This window comes from Callorhinus ursinus, unplaced genomic scaffold (assembly GCF_003265705.2).
Source record: "Callorhinus ursinus isolate GAN/ISIS: 27379988/994484 unplaced genomic scaffold, GSC_fseal_2.0 scaffold110, whole genome shotgun sequence".
Lineage (NCBI taxonomy): Eukaryota > Metazoa > Chordata > Mammalia > Carnivora > Otariidae > Callorhinus > Callorhinus ursinus.
The window spans coordinates 1,369,192-1,392,798 of NW_027397172.1; the positions used below are offsets into that span (position 1 = coordinate 1,369,192).

Below are 23,607 nucleotides of genomic sequence, written 5' to 3' on the forward strand. Positions count from 1 at the left end.
GGGGGCACCTGAGTGGCTCAGTTGGTTGGGCATCTGCCTTTGGCTTGGGCCATGATGGATTGAGCCCGGGGTCAGGCTCCCTGCTCGATGGGAAGTCTACTTCTCCCTCTCCTCCTTGCTCATGCTTTCTCTCTTGCTATCTCTCACTCTCAAATAAATAAAATCTTTAAATATATATATATACATATATAAAGGCTTTATAGTCTGTGCAATTTTCTGCAACTTTATTCATGCCGTGTTGATTCACCTAACTTTATGTTAATGCTGTTCCTCCAGTTCATCACTCTCCACTGATGAGAAGTATTCTCCTATAAACCACAATTCACTTCTCTGTTTTCCTGATGATTGACATCTGGGTTGTTAACAGTTTTCTAATATTACAAACAAGGCTGTATTTGTATAGAGAAGTTTTTCTTTTTTAAGATTTTATTTATTTGACAGAGAGAGACACAATCTAGGCGCCCCTAGATTTTTAATTTTATAATTTTATTACTATTTCTTAAGTAGGCTCCACGCCCAACATGGGGCTGGAACTCATGACCCTGAGATCAAGATTCGCATGCTCGAACACTGAGCCAGCCAAGTGCCACTAGATTTTTATTTTTATTTTTTTTAAAGATTTTTTATTTATTTATTTGAGAGATAGAGAGCACGAGAGGGAAGAGGGTCAGAGGGAGAAGCAGACTCCCCGCCGAGCAGGGAGCCCGATGCGGGACTCGATCCCGGGACTCCAGGATCATGACCTGAGCCGAAGGCAGTCGCCCAACCAACAGAGCCACCCAGGCGCCCTAGATTTTTATTTTTAATGATGTTAAATCCTCATAAGAAACCTGTATGTTTTATCCTTGTTTATCCTAAGGTTATTGTAGAGGCCACTTTTAGGCACCAACTTGAACAATGGACACCTGAGTAAGGTAGAAGGGCACACAGTGACCACCTACCCCGTGGCTGAATACAAACAGGCCCATTAAGTGACCCACCTCAAAATATCCATAAGCCCTAGCTGACCAACACAGCTATTTGTGGGGGGAAAAAAAAAGTTTTTGTTTTTTTTTTTTAAGAAATCTACTGGGGCGCTTTGGTGTCTTAGTCATTAAGCATCTGCCTTCAGCTCAGGTCATGATCCTGGGGTCCTGGGATCGAGCCCCGCATCGGGCTCCCTGCTCCACGGGAAGCCTGCTTCTCCCTCTCCCACTCACCCTGCTTGTGTTCCCTCTCTCGCTGTGTCTCTCTGTCAAACAAATAAAATCTTTAAAAAAAAAAAACTATTTCAATATTAGCAACCAAACCCAACAATGTGTTAATAGCAACAATGACAACACTATGAGCAAGTTGTGTTTATCCCAAGAATTCTAGGATTAATTACCCTTAGAAACTCTGTTGATGTAACTGAGCTCATAAACAGTAAAGTAGAACCCATATGATCATCTCAGGCGCAGAAAACGCATGCAATTAGCAACTGCTACTATTTTATTGTATTTTTCCTTAAAAACACATGGTGTTTTTAGAAAAACATTTTTAAAAGATTTTTATTTATTTGTCAGAGAGAGCACAAGCGAGGGGGCGGGCAGCGGGCAGAACAGGCAGAGGGAGAAGCCGACTCTCAGACGCTGAGCAGGGAGCTGGACTCGGGGCTTGATCCCAGGACTCTCAGATCATGCCCTGAGCCGAGGGCAGAGGCCCAACCGACTGAGCCACCCAGGCGTCCTAGTGGAAATCTTTTAAAAGTTCAGAGCAGCAGAGACTCCTGGGTGGTTCAGTTAGTTAAACAGCCGACTCTTGATTTTGGCTCAGGTCACGATCTCAGGGTCTTGCGATGGCGCCCCCCAGCTGGGCTGGGCGCTGAGCGGGAAGCCTGCTTGGGATTCTCTCTCTCCCTCTGCCCCTCCCCACTCCCGCGAACTCGCTCCATCTCTCCCTCTCTAAAAAAATTAAAAATGTATTAAAAAAAAAAAGTTCAGAGCAGCAAAACTCAAACAAAAACCAGGCATGAGCAAGAGAGATACTGCGGTCTCCATTCTGGTGTATGTCCTAGCACCGTCTTTGCTCAAAGGGCTTCCTAAGGCCATTTTCGGGTATACGTTTCTATGACCACAGAGAGCATCTTTGGCAAGTCTGGTTTCGGTTTGGCCTTTACCCACGTCCTGGATTCCATGCAGGGTCTGAGAAGCCCCGAGAAATAAAAGATTAACCAGACCCAGTGGACCCTGTGGTTCCTCACCTCCAAGGGCCAACCTCTCTCATGCCTTCAACCCCAAACCGGTTCTTCTCCTCTGCACCCAAATCACCGGCTCTGCCGCGACTGACAGATGAGAGCGCTCCAGAGACTGGTGGGTCTGCCCTCCGGTCCCTCCTAATTCTGCCCCTCCACTGGGTCAAGGGTGGGGACACCTGGCCTGGGGGAGGCTGGGGACGTCGGTGGGGACAGGGGCCTCCCCAGGACTGGGGGCTCCCGCGCCCTGGTGGTGGGCAGGGGGGCGTAAAGGAAGCGGGGAAGAGGGGCCGGGAGGGGCAGCGGCGGAGGTCCGAGGGCGAGCGAGGCAGGGACCGGCAGAGAGTCACACCTGGGGCGGCAGGGGGAGAGGGGACGAGAGGCCAGAACCGGGTTTCGGGTGAATCTGGAGCTCAATGGGACCTCCCGGGGCGACTGCAAGGGGTTGGCTGTGGTAACTTCGGACCAGAGTTCCCTTCCGGTTTGCGGAGATGGGCCCCAGGCTCCGCCGACCGAGGAGTGTGTTGGTTTTCAGCCTCAAAGCTACGGAAAGGGCGGGATTGGAGGTGAACAGTAACGGCCCTTCGGGCCTCGTTCCCAGGTGACGGCTGGAAGCACCGCACACCCCTTCACCGCGCGGTGCGCCTGCGCCTGTGTCTCGGGCGCGCGCTCGGCCCAGAGGTACGCTTTGCGCGAGCCTCCCACCCACCGGGCCGCCCTCAACACCCACTGCGCTTGCGCATCCGCTTCTGCCTCTAAGATGGCAGGCGCTTCTACCACGCCCACTGCGCATGCACCGCCGCGCCCCCGTCTGGGGTGCTGCGGGAGTGACTGCATCTCCCCCGGCTTAACGACGGCCTCTCCCTCCGCTCCGCGCGGTTACGGCGGCCGCAGTTCTGTATCGCAAACCCGGTGTCGCCGCGAATGCTCGAGAAATGTGTACGTGCTCGATGCCCTCCTGCGATCGGGAAAGGTCTGAATTCCGAAACACAGCCGGCCCAGGCGTTCCTGACGAGGGCTTGCAGACCGGCGGGAATGCACGGGCGCAGCCACTCTGGAAGGCTTAACGGAGTGTATAAAAGTGTATAAAAATAGCTGGCGCTTGTTTGTCCAGTGGAATTAGGTGCTGGGCTCAGAGGAGCATAAGCAGGAGGTCGCGCGCAGGGATGGCCTGGGGGCCAGTGCAAGGTTGCATGGGGTCAAGTGTCTGCAGGAACGGTGGCCCGGCCGCATCCCACGCGAGCAGCCCTCGCGCTGCCCGCGCTGTTCTGGAGCCCTCTGGCCGGTCGGACACGCCCGGAGAGGCAGCAGCCCTTGGGCACTGCGGTCCGTTTCCCACTCTCGCCTCACTCCCCAACCTTCATTTCCTCCACGCTCCGTCTGAGCCCTGTCCTGATGTCCTGCTTCACAGAGAAATGGGGGGCAGCCAGAAGAGAACGTCCACGCCACTCACCACCCATCTTTGGGATGCCCCTTCCCCCTCCCCCATACCCCTGGTCCTCCCACTCCTCTGCCAGCCCGCACTGATTTCCTTCAAATACCTGCATGGCACATTCCCCCATGTCCTTCAAGTCCTTGTGCAGATGTCACCTTCACAGGGCGTACCCTTGTCCGCCCTCTCCAAACATTCCCTCACACCCTTCCCTGCTTTATGTCTCCATCACACCAGCTGACATACTATGTATTTTCCTTGTTCATGTTGTTATTGCCCGTCTTCCCCGGCTGGAAGTAAAGCTCTGTAAGGTCACGGATTTTGTCTCCTGTTCCACTGGTTATATCAGTAGCACCTAGAACAGTTGGTTTATTGTCCACAGTAGGGAGGCAAGAAATATTTGTTCACTGAATTGATAAATCACCATCATAGCTAATATTGTAAATGCTTTTCATGATCAGGCACAGGACTAGGCAATCTCCATGCATGATCTCAGTGAATCAAATAATTTTCTGAGTGGCCTGGGTGGTACAGTTAAGCTTCCAACTCTTGGTTTCTGCTCAAGTTCTGATCTCAGAGTCCTGAGATCGAATCCCGAGTGGGGCTCACACTCAGCATGGACTCTGCTTGAGATTCTCTCTCCCTCTCCTTCCGCCCCTCTGGCTCTCTCTCTCTCTCTCAAATCAATCAATCAGTCTTTAAAAAAGATTTCCTGCTATCTTGGAGACCCACCAGCATCTCCTGCCCCATGGGCTTAATCGTCATCAGGCTCTGTGTCTCTCCTCTTTTTTTTTTTAAATTAATTAATTTATTTATTTACTAATCTCTACACTCAACATGGGACTCAAACCCATGATCCTGAGATCGAGTCACATGTTCTTCCAACTGAGCCAGTCACCTCTTGCTGCTTCCCTTTTGTTTTTTTTTTTAAGATTGTGTTTATTTATTCGACAGAGAGAGGGGGAGAGAGAGCACAAGCAGGAGTGGCAGGCAGAGGGAGAGGGAGAAGCAGGCTCCCCGCTGAGCAGGGGCTCCATCCCAGGACCCTGGGATGACCTGAGCCGAACCGACTGGGCCACCCAGGCACCCCTCTCTTGCTGCTTCCTGCAGATCTATCTTAGTGGAACGCTCACCTCCATGCAGCCCACCTGGAGCTTTAACGTGACTCCAGTGAGACCAGAGTCCTGGGTCCTCACCTGGCTGCCTCTTCTGGCTTCCAGAAGGAAGTTACTTAGGCCTTATGGAATCTGTGGGCAGGTCCTCTGCTGGACCTGTCTGTAGACCTGTGGCAAGATCTTTGGCAAGATCCTGCCCCCCAGAGCCTCTTCCTCAGCCTCCCCACCGCCAGTACAGTATCTCGCCAAATGGAGAATGCACATCAGTTTTTAGCCCAGCTGTTTCTGCCCCCTAGCTCAGCTCCTATCTGGGACAGACACTGGGTGTTTGATAAAATGAATAAATAGTCCTCAGGTTCTGGAAATTCCTCTGCAAATCTTTAGCCAAACATCCTTCTGCCATGAAACTTGTATGTAGGTACTTAAAAAGTCATAAATTTGACTTATAGGACTTCAGATTTGCAGGATGATTTGCTAGAACAAGAAAGGCGGTGTGATTTACTAGGAAAAGATCAACGATTTGATTTTTGTATGGTCGACTACTTTGTGCATGCCTAGGAAAGTATCTGAGAGGAACAGGTTCAATGCTATGCCTTCGGGTCAGTGGAGAACTTTCAGCATATACTGAATTTTCGAACATTTGAACAAGCATGTTGTTTTGTCATTAAAAACTAGAAAAGGAAAAATATTAATACAATTGAGAATCCTGGGACACCTGGGTGGCTCAGCCGGTTAGGCAGCTGCCTTCGGCTCAGGTCATGATCCCGGGGTCCTGGGATCAAGCCCCGCATCGGGCTCCTTGCTCAGTGGGAGCCTGCTTCTCCCTCTCCCTCTGCCTGCCGCTCCCCCTGCTTGTGCTCTCTCTTTCATACACATACACAAATAAATAAAATCTTTATTTAAAAAATTGAGAATCCCTAAAAAATATACTGACCTAAAGGGATGGAACCTCAGAGTGCTGAGCTCTCATGGCTGGGTACTCTGGAGAGTTCTCTCTCCATCTCTAATGGGGATGAAAACTGTTCTCTGTTGTACCAAGTGTGTGTGGCACACGTGTCCCTTGGTTGCCTCCCCCCACCCCACTCCCCTGGAGGTAGGCGTGATCATCTCCAGGTCCAGCAAAGAAGTGACTGAGAGAGGACAAGTGAGTAGGAGCAGAGGTTGCATTGGGACCCAAGCACGGCCACCAGCTGCAGCCATTCTGCTGCTTCATATGCCCCACAAGTCCCCACACATACAGGTCCATGCAGCCCCTTCTGTTAGCCTTACTGCAGAACAGGCTGGCAGGTGGGAGAAGGAGGCACAGCCGCTCTGTTGGAGAATGTTTTGCTGGGGCAAGCCACTGGGACTGGGGGGGACTCTAGTGGCAGAGTTTCACTCTCCTGGGGCCCCAGCTCAGAGCATTGTGCTCCAGAACCACAGCAGGCCCAGCCTGGCACGGAGGGCCGGAGAACTGTTGTCTATTTCGGGAAAATGCTGATGGGGGAGAGGCGGGAGGGGGTGGCGGGGTCCTGGGGTTCCTCTGCTACCTGCCGGCCATGTGACCTAGGTAACCCCTCTCCTCTGTGCCTCAGCTGCACAGTGGAAACTTCACTGCCTGGTTCAAATAGATTGCAGGGCTGTGATTGCTAGGTTCCAGCCCTGGGAGCGAGGCGGAGGCTGTTAAAGGCCACTCTGTGTCCTCCCCTCTCTCCTCAGATTCAGGGCAGGGTCCTGCTCCTGACCATCTGCGCGGCTGGCATTGGCGGGACTTTTCAATTTGGCTACAACCTCTCCATCATCAATGCCCCAACTTTGGTATGTATTTTCTGTGCCCACCTTCACCATCCCAGTGGGTGCGGGGTGAGGGCTAACGGCTGCCCGCTGTGGGGCTTCAGGCCAGCATCCACTTGGTGGTGCTTTTGCCCCATGCATCCACCTTCACTGGATGACCCACAGGTCCTGCAGGTCCAGGCTCAAACCCAGCTCTACATCCTCCCTTGAACCTGCATGTCCTCCCGGGTCCCTGATGTCAGCGGATAACTCTACTGCTTGCCCGGTGGGGGGCCAGCCTTGACTCTGCCCCCCGGCCTCCAAACACCGAGCCCTTCCTAACTACCTCTAGCTAGTCATTTCTCCCCATGTCTCTGCCGTGACTCCAGTTCAGGACCCATCTCTCCTACCTGGATCCCTGGCTTAGCCTCCTTACTGGACTCCCTTCCTTCAGCCTCGCAAGTTTGACCAAGCCACTCCCCTGTCCAAAAACATTCTGTGGCTCCCCAGTACCTATAGGGATAAGAACAGACTCATCCACCTGAAGTTCAAGGCCTCCTTAGATCAGAACCTGTCCACCTTTCTCCTACCTTCATTCCCTGAACCCCACTAGCAAAGCAAGTTAAATGCAGTTCCCCAAATGCACACAGCCCTCTCTCTAAGCCTCTTTTGCTTGGGAAGCTCTCTCTGCTGCCCCTGCAGAAGCCCCTCAAGGACCATCCAAACACCGTCACCATCCTGAAGCTTTCCTTCGACAGCCCCACCCCACCCCAGCTGGAAGTCACCCCTCCCTCCCCAGCCCTTCAAGCGGGCTGTCCCCGCTCAGGTTGCATATGGGTTGTGTGGGGCCCATATCATCCTCCTGCTGGTTTGCTCTCAGTGTCTGAGTCATCCTTGTGCCCCCAGCGCCTGGCGCTGACCTGGCCCAAGGGACTTTCTTGGCCTCAGAGACTCCTTCTAATCCCTCAAAGGGATCTCCAGCCAGGGACAGGAGAGGCTGGGCCTGGTCCCAGCTCCCCTAGATGGTCCTGCCCCTAGAGGGACCAGGCAGGCACCAGGCTGACAGTCATTACCCTGAGCTGGCCTGAGCAGAGGAGAGCTGTCCCAACCCCTAAACCCGCTGCCCTCCTCGCGTCCTCCCTCACATCCTGTTGGGAGGCCTGAGCCCAGTCAGACGCTGAAGTGTGTCCAGGTCTTCCCCGAGTGCAGTCATTCCTAACCCTGTGGCCTCTGTTTACTTACCTAGAGCTGCAGCTCTGGGGGTGGGGGCCTGGGGTGCCCTGACCACCCCCTGCAGCCCTGACCTGTGGCTGAGGCCGTGAGCAAGTCCTTTCACCTCTCTGGGCCTAATCCCCAGTTTCAACAGTGAACAGAGTGATGTGTATCTAACAGAACACTTCTGAGGGTCGTCAGAGTTGGGGTCCCGGGGAAACAGGTGGCACAGTCCAGAGAAGTCAGGTAGGTTTAGGTGCCACCAGGGACAATTTACAGATTGAGTGTGACAGAGAGAGCACACAAGACCAGGGAGAGCTCAGCAACGCCAGAGTCCTTACCACTGCCCCTACCCCCAAAGGGACACGTGGAAGGAGCGGTTACTGAACCTGGAAGGAAAGAGCCGTGTGGCGTAGGACCCCTTGAGAGGAGCCGGGACGTTTGGTTGAGTGTCATAGCTGGCCTGAGGTGACCCCCCAGCCTGAAGTGACCCGGAAACAAACACCCCTCCCGCCTCTCTCTCATGTCCTGCTGGTGCTCACCATTGGCTAAGTCCCACAGAAAGCCAGTCAGCAGGGGGCCCACTGATGTGAGCCATACGGGTGAATTCTTAGGCCAAAAGTGGGGGCCCGGGGGTGGGGGGTGATCATGGGCTCTGAAGGGCAAACAGAGGGGCGCCTGGGTGGCTCAGTCGTTGGGTGTCTGCCTTCGGCTCAGGTCATGATCCCAGGGTCCTGGGATCGAGCCCCACGTCGGGCTCCCTGCTCGGCGGGAAGCCTGCTTCTCCCTCTCCCACTCCCCCTGCTTGTGTTCCCTCTCTCGCTGTGTCTCTCTCTCTGTCAAATAAATAAATAAAATCTTTAAAATAAATAAATAAATAAATGAAGGGCAAACAGAGACTGGCCAGCACTAGGCTCCAGGAGACATTGTAGGTGAAGGAGATCTGTCCGGTGCCCTCAAAGAGGAGGAGCTCTGGTGACTCTGTTCCTGCCCCACCAGAGTCTTGCTCGGGAGCCCTGGCGCCTGCTCTGTAGAGGCAGAGCCCTGTGGGGGAGAAGTCTTAGCCTGTTTGGCCTGTCGCTGGGAGGCTGACTGGCATCTCTGTCCACAGCACATTCAGGAATTCATCAATGAAACATGGTGGGTGCGCACCGGCCAGCCACTACCCGATCACCTAGTTCTGTTGGTGTGGTCCCTCATTGTGTCTCTGTACCCCCTGGGGGGCCTCTTTGGAGCACTGCTGGCCGGGCCCCTGGCCGTCATGCTGGGAAGGTAAGTGATTTCTGTGTGTGTCCCAGATGCCCCTTGATAAGAGGTGCCCCAGTCTGTAGGCTGAGGAATGTGGGAGAAGGAGAGTCCCTGTAAGCCCAGGCCCAGGCCTGCCCCCCCGCCCCCGCCGCCTCCTACCATACCAGCAGTTTCATCACAAGAGTCACATGTCTAAGCTGATTTGGTAGAGGGAGGAGCCTTGTGCTCTGCGGGAGAGAGGACTCCTGCCTGGTCTCTAGTTCCATGTCTGCGGGCAAGTGCTATTGGACCACAAACTAGGTCCTCTTCAGGCCTCATTTCCCCCTCTGTATCCAACTGATGCAGTTCTTGGGGTGCAAACAAGAGAGACAGGCTCATACTAAATACATACATACATACATACTCCTGGCCGGCTCAGTCAGTGGAGCATGGGACTCTTGATCTTAGGGTTGTGAGTTCAAGCCCTATGTTGGGCAGGGAGCCTACTTAAATAAAACTTTGTAAAAAGTCTACTTAAGGTGGGGTGCCTGGGTGGCTCAGTTGTTAATCGTCTGCCTTAGGCTCAAGTCATGATCCCAGGGTCCTGGGATTGAGCCCCACATCAGGCTCCCTGCTGGGTGGGAAGCCTGCTTCTCCCTCTCACACTCCCCCTGCTTGTGTTCCCTCTCTCGCTGTGTCTCTCTCTGTTAAATAAATAAATAAAATCTTTAAAAAAATAAAATAAAATAATTAAAAATTAAAAGTCTACTTTTAAAAAGACAGACAGAGAGAGAGAAAGACAGGCTTGGACTGCCCTGCTCAAAAATTGTAATAACTGGAAAGATGGTGGAACAGTTCATAGAATGAAAGGAAATGCTCAGAAGCCAGGTCTTCAGAAGGGCAGGATCCAGGGCGGTGCTGAGGATCTCAACAGCCACAGCTTTGAGCCATCCTCCCAGTGAGGATGCCTTTAGAGTGCATTAGCTCCAACTACATTCTGTCTCCAATGTCTTCATTCCAGATTCAGAATCCAGGAAGACAGATTGTTACTGACCCACCGTGGGTCACACATTTACAACCATGAAGCAGTGCTGGGCAGAAAAAGCAAATGGCTACCATGGTCCACCCCTTTGCCAGCCACCCTGCACACGTGGACACGTTTCTCCCGTGTATTCAGCTCTATACATGCCCCTCCTAACATTCCTCAACCATCTCATCATATACACCATCATATGTATTCACCTCTCCCTGAGGGAGACCACTTAGAGCCTTGTCTTGTCTGGAAAGCTACCATAGTGCCTCACCCAGAGGCAACATTATCAAGCAGAAGGGGGACTTCTTCCTGGCTGATGCTTTATATCAGAAAGAGAGAAAAACAACTTTTCAAAAAGGTGCCATGTCTCATTGCCCAGCACCGGGTCACTAGCATAGAGAACGGGATCACCAAGTCTGGGTTAGATGATCGAGTTCATACCTGAACCTTAAGGGGTAGGGGCACATTCCCAAACAAATTTAGGCTCTTCCTGCGAAAGAGAAGGAATTAGCTCTGACCCCTGGTGTGCCTTGGGGGAAGGGTGGCAGTATGGTCACAAAGGCATGCTGACACGAGTAACTTGCTCATGAGAACCTTTGGGGCCCACATGGGGCATCACTGAAATAGTGATCAAGTGCTACTGGGCACACCCCATCTTAGCATAGGAGTGTCATATGGCACGCAGTGCATGATGGATACACGGCCACCAGGGCTGGGGTAGGGACTACTGACAAGACCAGAATATTTCTAATTAAGAGGATGGTAATTCGCTGAAGGAAAGTGGCTTTGCTCCAAAGCTCTAGGTCTTGCATTGTGAGTCTCCTTTTAGATAGCTGCCACAGCCACTCGGAGCACCATAGGCTCTCCTCGGTCTAAAGGGGCGAGTGGCAGAGCTCTTTGCACTGAGTGGGGGACCCACTGGAGAATACTCTTCATGCTCAGCTCCACTCAAAACTGCCAGGTTTTCAAGTTACCTGGTTTCTGTGCCAGAGCGTGACACCCAGGGTGGTACGTGCTCTCTCCAAAATGGGAAGGAGCTCTCTGAGGTTTGCCCTTCCTTCTTGGGGGCGGGGGGAGGCAGTGATTTCTCATGCACTTTGGAGGAAATAGGCTGATGTGCATTAGTCTGGTGAGCATCGGGAACTTCACTGATGGGGCGGCCCCCTCCGTTTGAAGTTTCCACTCTTTGTCATGCTCGTGCCTTACAAGACCTCTAGTGGACTCTTCTGGTGCTCATTCTCCCTGTCCTTTCAGTATAAAGTTATCAGAGAAGTGGGCCAGCAGGGTGCCCTGTGGAAGGGACTGTGCCCCCGAGCTGGAAAGCTGCTCCATCCTCAGGCAGGTCAGTAAAGGTGTATTACTGCCCCTGCTAGGTGGAAGCTAAGCGTTTTCGGTATTGTCTGTGTACGGAAATGGAGCAAAATGCATTTACCAAATAAATACCCCACAACTGAAGTACTTTATTAACTTACAGCAACAAGGAAACCATATGTGGTTTTCAATTGGAGTTACCACTGGACCAAGTTTGCTATAATCTATGCCATTCTCCATTCTCTAGACACAGGAGATCTATGCTTTAGTCTGGATTCTCTTGCCAGTGTGCCACTGACTTTGGGCAGAATACTGGCCTCCTCTAGGATCCAGTTTCCCTGTCTGTACAGTGAGCTCTCCCGAGCACCCTGTATGACAGCACTTCTGTGTTCAATATCAGGAACCCCAGACCTGAGGCTTCATCATGGTGGAGCAGCTGACATTTCTAGTGGCCACTCCCTGGGCTGCAGTCTGTCCTGCTGAACTAGGCATGGGCCACCCAGCCATCCTGAAAGTTCTGAGAAGTGACTCTATAATACATGGAAGAAAATGTGCAGGGACTGTACTTGGCTTTCAATGCATCTCTTCCCTTACTCTAAAAGTTTTATTGAGTCTGAGAAATCAGATAGTAGGCCGCTCATCTTACAAAGGAGTGGGAAGAAAGAAATGCTTCATCTGAAGAGATGAAGCATAAAATACAAATGTTGTCTTCTCAAGCTATGATGCGGGCCAAAAGGAGAGTAGCTTAGACTCCTTGACAAAGCTCACACATGCGCACACACAGGTCTGATCGGGCTGGCTGGAGCTGCAAAGAGGGGGTCCCCAGGGAGAGTCCCCCCTCCCAGACTGAATCTGAGCCTCTCTTGCCTGCGTTCCACTTTCCCCCAGGAAGAAGTCCCTCCTGGTGAATAACATCTTCGTGGTGGCCGCAGCGACCCTGTTTGGCTTCAGCCGCAGAGCAGGCTCCTTTGAGATGATCGTGCTGGGCAGGCTGCTCATGGGAGTCAGTGCAGGTATGGAGGGAGGGCAGCTCATCCTGCCTCTCTATACCCACTCATTCATGTATTCCGTTTATTCATTCATTTGTTCTCTTTACTTCTTTCATCCATTCATGCATTTTCTTTCTTCACGTTTTTCATTCATGCCCACCTCTTCTTTAGCAAAATGATTATGGTTTATCTCAAAAGGCTCATATAATTAGACACTTCAAGTGGATATAGAAACATGAAAAAGTTGTACAGGGCTGTGAATACAAGCATCCCCAAGCCTGTGCTAACAGAGATCCTGTATTTGAGCCACACTCTAAGCCAGGAGCTTCCTGGCAGCCAAGGTACAAAGGCATCAAGGATGAGCTCTCAGATCTTCCCTATAGAGGCAGAGTAGCCTGTTCGGGGCCCTCAGTTTCTGGGGCTTGGCATGTGAGGAAGCCCATCTACCTGGGCTTTTAGGGACACCCATCAGCAAATCCCCTTTTGACTTGCTACTGTTTATACAGCCAGGTGTCTCTGTCTATATTAGTTATCTATTCCTGGGAAAGAAAGTACTCTGAAACTTAGTGGCTGTGCACACATCTAGGCTTGAGCATGAATGTCCAGCCCATGTACCTGGGGGAAAGTGCCCCCAGGGAGCTCCGAGGAGCCGTGGCCATGACCCCAGCCATCTTCGCTGCCCTGGGGATCGTGATAGGTCAGGTGGTCGGACTCAGGTAAACACCCTGTCTCCATGTGCCCTGAATGGTTTGAGGGGGGCCAGAAAAAGCCCTTTGCCTAAATTTCTCATTAAGTGTATTAAGGCATTGCTTCTTTGAATTAAGAAATCTTTGTATTGAAATCCTGTCTACACCCATCTGGCCAATACACAAAATGGGTATTAGCCAACTACCTGTCAGTGTGAATCAGCATTTTCCCTCCTCTCTAGATCAGGGAGCAAAGAACAGGCCTTAAAAAGAGAGAGGGTGAAGGTTTGGGCTTTTAAAGGGGAGCATGTCCTGGTCATCCCAGAAAAGAGAGGGGAGGGCAGAGCCTGGCACCCTGGGAAGAGGAGTTGCTACGGATGAGGTGGGGCCGTGGCCATGGGATGGGAGGGATGTTGGTGTCCAGACCCAGAACTGGTTAGAAAGAAGCAGAGAGCAATACAGGTCCTCTGCCCTCAGGAAGGCAGGCAGGCAGGGGACCGGGGGTGGGGGGTGGGGAGGTCAGGGGATTAGGGGGCGAGTGGGCAGGGCCCTGGCAAGGAAGCACCTGGTCTGGCCTCTCCTCTGTCTCCCCAGGGAGCTCCTGGGTAACCCAGGGGCCTGGCCCCTGCTGCTGGCCAGCTGCCTGGTGCCTGGGGTGCTCCAGCTTGCCTCCCTCCCTCTGCTTCCTGAGAGCCCACGCTACCTCCTCATTGACCGTGGAGACACCGAGGCCTGCCTGGTGGGTGAGTCCCTGACCTTGGGTCCCCAGACCACCGTTGACCCAGGGGCACATCTATCTGGAGCATGTGAATCCCCATTTCTTGGATTTCATTTATCAGGGAAAAGCTGTCCCTCACTTTTGTGCCATCCATCCATCTCTTCAAAACTCTTTATTGGGGCGCCTGGGTGGCTCAGTTGGTTAAGTATCTGACTTTCAGTCAGGTCATGATCTGAGGGTCCTGGGATCAAGTCCGAGTCCGGCTCTGCACTCAGCGGGGAGTCTGCTTCTCCCTCTCCGTCTGCCCCTCCCCCCGGCTCAGGCTCGCTTCGCTCTTTCTCTCTCTCAAATAAATAAAATCTTAAAAAAAAAAACAACCCAAAAACTCTTTACCAAGGGGCTATCCTAAGTGCCAAGCCAGCGGGACAGGGCAGACCTTGCCCCTGGCATCTAGGAACTGCAAGATGGTGCCAATAAAGAACCCTCTACCACATATGCAGGATGAAACACCGTGTCACCTGGGTGCTGATGGGCTGACTCATTCGCTATGGCCATAATGATGCCCAAGAACAATACCAAAATCTCTGGCTTAACACAATCCATTACTGCGTCTTCTACTCATTTGCTTGCTGGGCTGGCTGCATGACTGCTGATCTCGGCTGGGTGGCTCATGGTTTCTGGGAATCAGCCGGTGGGCCAGTCCAGGCTGGTCTGGGCCCGAGCTGTTCAGTTCTGCTGCACACGCCTCTCCTCTCACTCTTGGTACCAATGGGCTAGCCCGGGGATGTTCTTATTAAGGTGATGGCAGAGGCCCAAGAAAGCAGATCCAGTTGCACAAGCATTTTGCAAATCTGTGTTCCCCGTGCCCATGAACATGCCATCAGCCATGTCACTGAACCCAAAGTCAAGGGATGGGAAAATCAATGGCCTATCCTCTCCACATGGCAAAGGGCATGGATTTAGAGAAAGGTGAAGACCAGGGCCCACTCATGCACCCCCTCAGCTTGCCATTGTGGCCACAGCTATTACTGACATCCCTCCCCTGTGCAAAACATGCTCAGTGTCATGTGGGGCCCCACAGTCTCATCCGATCATGGCATCCGTCTTGCAGCCCCAGATCTTAAGATCACATCAACTCTATATGTGCCTTCTCTTGATCCAGAGACCTACGAGCTAAAAACACAAGTCTTCTGCCCCTCTGAACTCAACACAAAATGGTGAAAGTGGGACGGTGTAACCAGAACTCAGCCTCAATTCAAAGGGAGCAGAAAGCCATCACCAGTCCTTAATGCTCAGGTGCTCCTGGGAAGATGGTGCCAGACCTCCCTGCCTTGCTGGTAGGGAATGTTCCATGATCAAGTTCTGGCTCTGCTCCCTGGGAGGGGCTCCCGGGCTGTGGTGTCTGTCCCCAGGTTCTGGCTTCTGCCCTCTGAGCTAGCCTTCCTTAACACCTTCTGAAGAGGGCATTGCAAATGTGCTCATAGAAAGTTGGGGCACACAAGTCTTTATATTTCAAATTGTCTTGGTCCCTTTTCCCCCGGGCTGGTGGAGTTTTTGTCAATGTAATTTTCTCAAAAACGATGTGATTTTTCTATGTATTTGATTGATGTGCCCAAAAGCCACACCCATAAGTCTTTTTGAGACCTGCTTCCCTCTTGAGACCGAATGACTGGAATTTGGGGCATATCAGGCTGCTGGGGACCAACACCCTTAGGCCCCCCAAATGCTCCTTTTCCAGCCACGAGAGTCTATGAGGCACTGGCATTAAGCCACACCCTTAATTTGATTGTTACCCTGAGTCCATGGCTCAGCGGCAGGGCTCTGGATTTGATCTTTGCTTTCAGGCCGGAACTTAACGTGGAACTCTTTTTGCTAACTGGAGGGGCTAGAGATGGGAAACAGGTTTTTGTTTGTTTGTTTGTTTGTTTTCATTTTTTATTAAACCAACCTAGTGAGTTCGGGATAAGTTAAATTTAATTAAATCTTGTTCCCTCTGAAGGTCTTTTTGAGCTCATGTTTTTCTTTTTCTTTCTTTCTTTCTTTTTTTTTTTTAAGATTTTATTTATTTATTTGACAGACACAGGGAGAGCACAAGCAGGGGGAGCTGCAGGCAAAGGCAGAGGGAAAAGCAGGCTTCCTGCTGAGCAGGGAACCTGATGCGGGGCTTGATCCCAGGACCCTAGGATCATGTCCTGAGCCAAAGGCAGATGCTTAACCAGCTGAGCCACCCAGGCGCCCCTCATGTTTTACTTATAGTAAGCTTGGAATACTGAGCTAAAAGCAACCAGTTCATGCTTTCACCACATAGGGATCTCTTCCCTCGAGTCCAGGAGTTCATGAGGTCTGTTTTCTTTCTTCCTCAATACTGCTTGGCATACCCAGGCATTCATTTTTCTAGGCTCCTCACCATCTCTGCCTGGTATTGGAGTCAGTACCATAGATTACAGGTCCTAGTATGATAGCACCCCTCCTGGTACCCATTAATTAAGTCATCAGTTTTCTGTTGCTGCCTGATCTGTTGACATCAGTTTTCTGTTGCTGGTCTCAGTGGCAGACCAAAGAAGCAATCACTTAGTTCAAGCCTCTGTGAGTTCCCTGGGGCTGGCTGATGTAGGCTGCGCCTGGCTGGTGGCTCTGCTGGTCTTGGTCGCTCATGCAGGTCTGCTGGGCATTGGCTAATCTAGGAGGGTCCCAGCTGGGCCTTTCTGGGACCTTTCTGCTCTTTCTGGGACCAGTGGGCTAGCCCCACCACACCTTTTTATGATGATGGGAGAAAAGCAAGAAGAAATGAGCAAGGTCTCTTGAGGCTTGGGCTGGAATTTGCATACCCTCCCCACAACCTCATTCCATTGGCCAGAGAGAGTCACATGGCACAGCCCAATGCCATGGGGCGGGATACCCCTTTGGTGGGGGCCGCTGCAAAAATCACCTAGCAGAGGGCCTGGTTACAGGGACGGGTGGAGAATTGGGGACGTTGGATAATGGCAATCTGCCGCAATCGTGTCCGGTCTGATGTATCCGCAGAACCCCGAGCTCCTAAAGCCTTTATTGGTCCGTGATGCCCTGAAATGACAGGGACGGGGGAAGCTCATCCCCATCTGATCAGGGGGCCCCAGAGAGAGAGAGAGAGAGAGAGAGAACAGAGTTGAGGGTGGGAGCTCACTGTGGGGGACCAAAGAGGGTCTGGGGGAAGTGGGGCTCAGCGCCCTCTCCCCCCAACCCCAGCCCTGCAGCGGCTGCGGGGCAGCGCGGACGTGGCGGGGGAGTTGGAGGAGCTGGAGGAGGAGCGCGCCGCCTGCGAGGGCCAGCGCGCGCGGCGCCCGTGGGAGCTGTTCCAGGATCGCGGCCTGCGGAGGCAGGTGACGAGCCTCGTGGTGCTGGCCAGTGCCTTGGAGCTCTGCGGGAACGACTCGGTGAGGCCCGCCGCCACGTCCCCCGCCCCGGGCCAGGAGGCTGCGGACCGCAGGCCACTGGCAGCCCGCGCCCCTCTGCCCTCGGTCTCCAGGTGTACGCATACGCCTCCTCCGTGTTCCGGGAGGCCGGGATTCCCGAGGGGAAGGTCCAGTACGCCGTCTTGGGGACTGGGAGCTGCGAGCTGCTCGCGGCCTGCCTCAGTGTGAGTTTGTCGTGGGCTCAGGCTGACCCTCTATCAGCCCTGCGGGGGGGTGGGGGTGGGGGGCCCTGACTCTCGGAGGACTTAAGCCCTCTGCCTTGAGCCCTTTTCCACTCCAGCTCACTATGCTCAAGTGGGGCGACTTAGCTAGCATTTATTGAGCACCAACTGTTGACCGTGCCCTTAACACACCATTTTGAGATGAGGAAACTGAATGGAGTGACCAAATTAATAATTAAAAAATTAATAGGGGCACCTGGGTGGCTCAGTCGGTTGAGCTTCAGCCTTCCCATCGTGGTGATTTCAGGGTCCTGGGACTGTGAGCCCCCTTTTGGGCTCCCTGCTCAGCGGGAAACTGCTTTTCTCTCCCTCTGCCCCTCCCCGCTGCTCGTGCTCTCTCGCTCTCAAATAAATAAATAAATAAGTCTTTTAAAAACTTAATAGTGTCTTAATCTCCTGAAGCAATCAACTGCTCCTGACTGTCCCCCCTCCCCACACCACCAGCTTCCCACTGCTCGCCTTTAAACCAAGGGAAGCACGCTTCCAGTGCGGGGTCAGTGACCAGGGCTCCTTTCCTTTGCAGTGTGTGCTGATCGAGAGGGTGGGCCGCCGTTTGCTGCTGATAGGAGGGTACAGCCTGATGACCTGCTGGGGAAGTATCTTCACAGCGGCCCTGTGCCTGCAGGTAGCTGGGCTGGACGTGAGGGTTGCAGCTTGGGGCAGCCTGATCTCCACCTCACTCCACGCCCTCTGCCCCTTTTCTACAGAGCTTCTTCACCTGGATGCCCTACCTGGCCATGTCCTGCATCTTTGCCTTCATCCTCAGCTTTGGCATTGGCCCTGGTGAGTGGGCCCCAGGAACCCTGGGCTTCGGGCTTTTCGGAAGGAACTCGAATGTCTGCGTGCATGATGGGTGGATGTGAATGCAGTGTCACCCCCACGTCCCTCCCCCCAACCTACCTGTACTGAGGCTTCTGGGAGAGAGTGGCTGGAGGAGGCCGAGGGGTCGCCACTCCCATGTCAGGGACAAGGTGGGGGGAAGCCTGGGCAGGGAGCCCCGGCTGGCAGCACCCTGTCCCCGCTCCTCCTTCTAGCCGGAGTGACAGGGATTCTGGCCACGGAGCTCTTTGACCAGAAGGCCCGGCCTGCTGCCTATATGGTCGGCGGGGCGCTTATGTGGACCTTGCTCTTCCTGGTCGGGCTGGGGTTTCCCTTCCTCAAGGTAGGCCTGCCCCGCCTTCCCCCAGCATTGAGGCCCTGGCCTTAGGTTTTACCTCTGTCAGCGGGAGGTCTCCATCCAGGGAGCCTGAGGCTGGAGTGGTTGGGACTCATCTGAACCAAGATGGACAAATCCCTCATCACCACCTGTCATGAGGCCTTCTGTCTGGTGGCTGAACACGGCCACACCAGGTCTCTGGGTCTCTTTTCACCCATAGGAGGGATTGTCCCACTTTCTCTATATGCCTTTCCTCGGTGTTTGTGTCTGTGGGACCATCTATACTGGCTTCTTCCTCCCTGAGACCAAAGGCAAGACCTTCCTGGAGATCTCTGAGGAATTGCACAGACTCAACTTCTCCCGGCAGAGCCAGGGCCCTGAGTGGACGGGCCCAGAAGTCGTCCTGTCCACAGAGCTGTAACTCTGTAGGTATGGTGGGGGCCCAGATCCAGCTGTTGCTGTCTCCTTTGCTTCCTGCCGAAGGTCTTGGCCCGCTGCATTCCCTAGTTCCTGCATCCATTTGTTTAATGAGTGCTTATTAAGCACCTACTGCATGCAGGCTTGGTGCCCGGTGCTTAGCAATCCGTGGTGAGCCAGAGAGGGGGATCAGGACCTGCTGGTGGCTCCCTGTCTAGAGGCAGTTAACAGGAAACCAATAAAAACAATCACAAACTCAGGGAAATGCAGTGAGAGAAAAATACAGATTTGAAGTGTGGGCATACTAGGGAGCTTGACCTACTTTGAGGAGGGTGGCCAGAAAAAAATTTTCTGGGGGTGCCTGGCTTGCTCCATTGGTAGAGCACGCGACTCTTGATCTCGGGGTTATAAGTTTGAGACCCACGTTGGGTATAGAGATTACTTAAAAATAAAATCTTGGGGTGCCTGGGTGGTTCAGCCAGTTAAGCGTCCGACTCTTGACTTCAGCTCAGGTCATGATGTCAGGCTTGTGAGATTGAGCCCCACATCAGGCTCCACACTGGGCATGGAGCCTGCTTGGGATTCTCTCTCTCCCTCTGCCCCTCCCCAACCCCCACCTCTTACAAAAAAAAGTATACATTTGATGAATTTTGGCAGATGTATATGGCCATGAAACCACCGCCACAATCAAAGTAGAACATTCGCATCATCCCAAAAGGTCCCTCATGCCCCTCTGTAATCGGTAGGCCCCCCACCTGCTGCCCCAGGCACCCACTGACCTGCCATCTGCCACGATAGGTCACATTTGCTTTTTCTCTTAGAGTTTGATATAATTCCGTATTATATGTATGCATTTGTGTCTGGCTTTGCTCCAGATAAAGTTTTTGAGCTTCATGCATGTTGTCACATGTATTAGTATTATTCCTTTGTGTTGCTGAGCAGTATTCCACTGTATGGATGTATCATAACTTGTTTACCATTTACCTGTTGATGGACATTTTGGGCTGTTTCTGAATCTCGGCCATCATGAATAAAACTTCGATAAACATTCCTGCACAAGTTGTTGTGTAGACAAATGTTTTCATTTCTTTTGGGTAAATGAATTGCTGAGTTTAATATGTTTAGTATGTTTAGGTGTGCCTAGCTGGCTCAGTCGGTAGAGTGTGTGAGTCTTGATCTCTGGGTCATGAGTTTAAGCCCCACGTTGGGACTAGAGATTACTTAAAAAATTCAAGCTTTAAAAAATAAATAAATAAATAAATAAATAAATAAATAAATAAAAGCTTTAAGGGCAACCCTCACTGGTCCCCTCCCTCCTTGGGAGCTTTGTACTCTATTGGTTAATAAACTTTACTATCGCTCAATAAACCTTGCTTTGCTGCCCACCAAAAAATGAATGAATTAAAGCTTTTAAAAATAGTGAATGTATGTTTAGCTATAGAAGGAAAACAAACAAAACTATAGAGGAAACTTTTCCAAAATGATTATACTGTTTTATTTTTTTAAAAGATTTTATTTATTTATTTGAGAAAGAGAGAGAGAGTGAGAGAGAGAGAGCATGAGAAGGGGGAGGGTCACAGGGAGAAGCAGACTCCCTGCTGAGCAGGGAACCTGATCCCAGGACTCCAGGACCATGACTGGAGCTGAAGGCAGATGCCCAACCGACTGAGCCACCCAGGCGTCCCTGATTATACTGTTTTAAATGCCCACTAGCAATGTATGAGAGTTGTGGATGCTGTAGATCTTCATCAGCACTTAGTATTGTCCATCTTTTTAATTTAGCCATGCAGCAGGCTCTACAATGGTGTCTCATTGTGATTTAACGGTGGCATTTCCCTGATGACTAATCATCATAATGCTCATCATAATAAAGTTGAGTATCTTTTCATGTGCTCAACATGGCCATTCCGGTGTCTTTTGTGAAGAATCTGTTCAAATCTTTGGTCCACTATTTTTTTTAAAGAAGTTAAAATTTGGGGCGCCTGGGTGGCTCCGTCAGTTAAGCATCTGACTCTTGGTTGCGGCTCAAGTTGTGATCTCGGAGTCATGGGATCGAGCCCCACGTGGGGCACCAGGCCCAGTTCGGAGTCTGCTTGAGATACTCTCTCCCCCTCCACCCCTCAAATAAATAAATAAATGTTTTTTAAAAAAGAAGTTAAAATTTATCAAAACTTATGCACACAACTTAGCAGGTAGACCTACCTTTGGACTTCCAACTGGAAATGCCAAGTATGGCACTAAACGCTTTGGTTTTCTGACTCTTCATCTATAAAATGAGGCCTGCCAGGAGGATTTAGGCTGCTGCATGTGTATACGAGCATTGACACAAGGAGATTAACCAGGCAGGATCTCCTTCCTGGAAATGGTCATTCTGCAGGTCTGTCTGCGGAGGGCTTTCTGGAAGTCCTTGGGCAAATGTGTGTGTGTTCCTGGGTGAGAGCTGCCATGAGTGGCCTGTGTCCTGCCATGGCTCCCGTGGGGGCTTCCAGACCCTGTGCCCACAGACACCCCTGCTTTAAGGATCCTTGAGACACGCAGAGCACTGTAGCGGGGCAGGCGGTGGTCTGGTCAGGCTGGGGAGGGAGAGAGATGCCAGAGGGCCACACCTGACTTTGTCCTGCCAAGGGGACAAGTCGGGGCCATGAGCAGCCCTGCAGTGGGTTGACTATAACCCTAGAAGCGATTATCTAAGCCAGGGCACTGGTGAGTGGAGGGGTGGTCTTGGTAACCCCAGTGGGGTAGCAGGTGTGACTAGGGCTGTCCGGCCCCCTTTCAGAAAAAGAACAGAAAAACAGCTGATGGGGCACCTGAGTGGCTCAGTGGGTTAAGCTTCTGCCTTCAGTTCAGGTCCTGATCCCAGGGTCCTGGGATTGAGCCCCGCATTGGGCTCCCTGCTCGGTGGGGAGTCTGCTTCTCCCTCTTTTTCTGCTCCCCCTGCTTGTGCGCTCGCTCTCTCTTGACAAATAAGTAAGTAAGTAAATAAATAAATAAAGTCTTTTTAAAAAAAGAGATTAAAAAAAAGATTTTATTTTTAAGTAATCTCTACACCCAGCGTGGGGCTTGAACTCACAACCCCGAGATCCAGAGTTGCACACTCCACCGACTGAGCCAGCCAGGCGCCCCTCTTCTGGTAACTTTAATGCACATGGGCTGACCACAATGCCAGGATTTTTGAAGAAGTGGCGGGTTGAGTTTCCATTTGACATTGTTCTTCATCCCCACCTCCAGGTGACAGCTTCTCAGAAATTCCCTGTCAGCTCACCGGCCCTGCTCTGGATCTTAAGTTTCCTTCTTGTCTCGTCAGTGTCTCCTCCTCACCCGGTTTCTCGGTTGCAGGGGATGCCTATACAGCCAGACCTTGAGGCAGCAGTGGATTCTGGCCCAAAGATTTCTTCCCCGAGACCAGGTCACCCCAGACTCCAAGTCCTTCCAGTGACTGTGTGAGGAGGAGCTCCAGGCTGCCTTCAGGCCCGTGTTTGGTGTCCTCTACCAGCACAGCTTCTGGCCCTGGCCGGCCACCAGTGCTCCCCGATGCCAGCACCCTGATTGACAGAGGCTGGAGTCACACTCTGGGTGGGGGGGGCCCCTGCCAGTGGCTGTCACAACAGCCCCCGACTGCTCCTCCCAGCAGGGCTGTCCCCGAGGCTGCCACCATGTTCACAGAGCAGGGGGAGAGCCTGTCCACTATTTTTTTTGTAAGATTTTCTTTTGGGGGGCGCCTGGGTGTGACCCACTCCTGATCTCGGCTCAGGTCATGATCTCAGGGTCGTGGGATCGAGGCCTGCAACCAGCCAGGGAGTCTGCTTGGGATTCTCCCTCTCCCTCTCCCTCTCTGTCTGCCCCTCCCCACCCTCTAAAATAAATAAATTTTAAAAATGTTTTAAGAGATTTTATATTTCTCAGAGCAGTTTTCATTTCACAGCAAAATGGAGAGGAATATACAGAGATTTCGCATCTACCTCCTACCCCCTCACATGCAGGGCCTCCTTTATTATCAACATCCCCCCACGAGAGTGGTCCATGTGTTACAATGCATGAACCTACATGGACGCATCACTAACACCCATAAGGCCAGGTTGTACATTCTCTGGGTTGGAAAATGTAGAGTGACATGCACTACCATTGTGGTATATACAGAGTATTTTCACTGCCCTAAAAATCCTCTCTGCTCTACCTAGTCATCCCTCCCTTCCCACTGATCCTCGGCAACCACTGAGTTTTTGCTGTCTTCATAATTTTACCTTTTGTAGAATGTTCTATAGTTGGAATCAAACAGTTTGTAGCCTTTTCAGATTGGCTTCTTCCACTTAGTAATATGCATTTAAGTTTCCTCCGTGTCTTTGCACAGCTTGCTAGCCCATTTCTTTTTAGCACTGAATAATATTCCATTGTCTGGATACACCACAGTTTATTTATCCACTCACCCAGTGAGGGACATCTTGGTGGCTTCCAAGTTTGGGCAGTAATTAATAAATTTGCTATACACATCCATGTGCAAGTTTTTGTGTCAACATACGTTTTCAGTTCCTTTGGGTAAATACCAAGGAGCGTGATTGCTGGATCATATGTGGAGCATCTCTTCATATGCCTTTTTTAAAAGATTTTATTTATTTATTTGAGAGAGAGAGAGGGAGAGCACAAAGGGAGTGGGAGAGTGAGAAACAGACTCCCCGC

General features: G+C 51.9%; 1 protein-coding gene and 1 pseudogene across 1 annotated transcript; one reads left to right on the top strand and one right to left on the bottom strand.

The window, feature by feature from the left end:
• The first annotated feature begins 2,126 nt into the window (after positions 1–2,126).
• SLC2A11 (solute carrier family 2 member 11) lies at positions 2,127–19,827 on the top strand. Its single transcript, XM_073889589.1, has 12 exons — positions 2,127–2,330; positions 6,458–6,556; positions 8,835–8,995; positions 12,183–12,307; positions 12,870–12,999; positions 13,564–13,712; positions 16,913–17,100; positions 17,193–17,303; positions 17,884–17,985; positions 18,068–18,143; positions 18,395–18,522; positions 18,737–19,827. Exons 1-12 carry the CDS (start codon positions 2,310–2,312, stop codon positions 18,935–18,937), a joined length of 1,491 nt encoding a protein of 496 aa, XP_073745690.1. The 5' UTR covers positions 2,127–2,309; the 3' UTR covers positions 18,938–19,827.
• Positions 19,828–21,501: 1,674 nt separating this feature from the next.
• On the bottom strand, positions 21,502–22,588 carry LOC141371861 (large ribosomal subunit protein bL9m pseudogene; annotated as a pseudogene).
• Between the last annotated feature and the right edge of the window lie 1,019 nt (positions 22,589–23,607).

Excerpts from the sequence above, each read along its gene's own strand:
- SLC2A11 (XM_073889589.1), top strand. The coding sequence starts at position 2,310 with ATGAGAGCGCTCCAGAGACTG. Across the intron at positions 8,996-12,182 it reads CTGGCCGTCATGCTGGGAAG|GAAGAAGTCCCTCCTGGTGA; the intron begins GTAAGTGATTTC and ends ACTTTCCCCCAG. Across the intron at positions 18,523-18,736 it reads TGGGGTTTCCCTTCCTCAAG|GAGGGATTGTCCCACTTTCT; the intron begins GTAGGCCTGCCC and ends TTTCACCCATAG.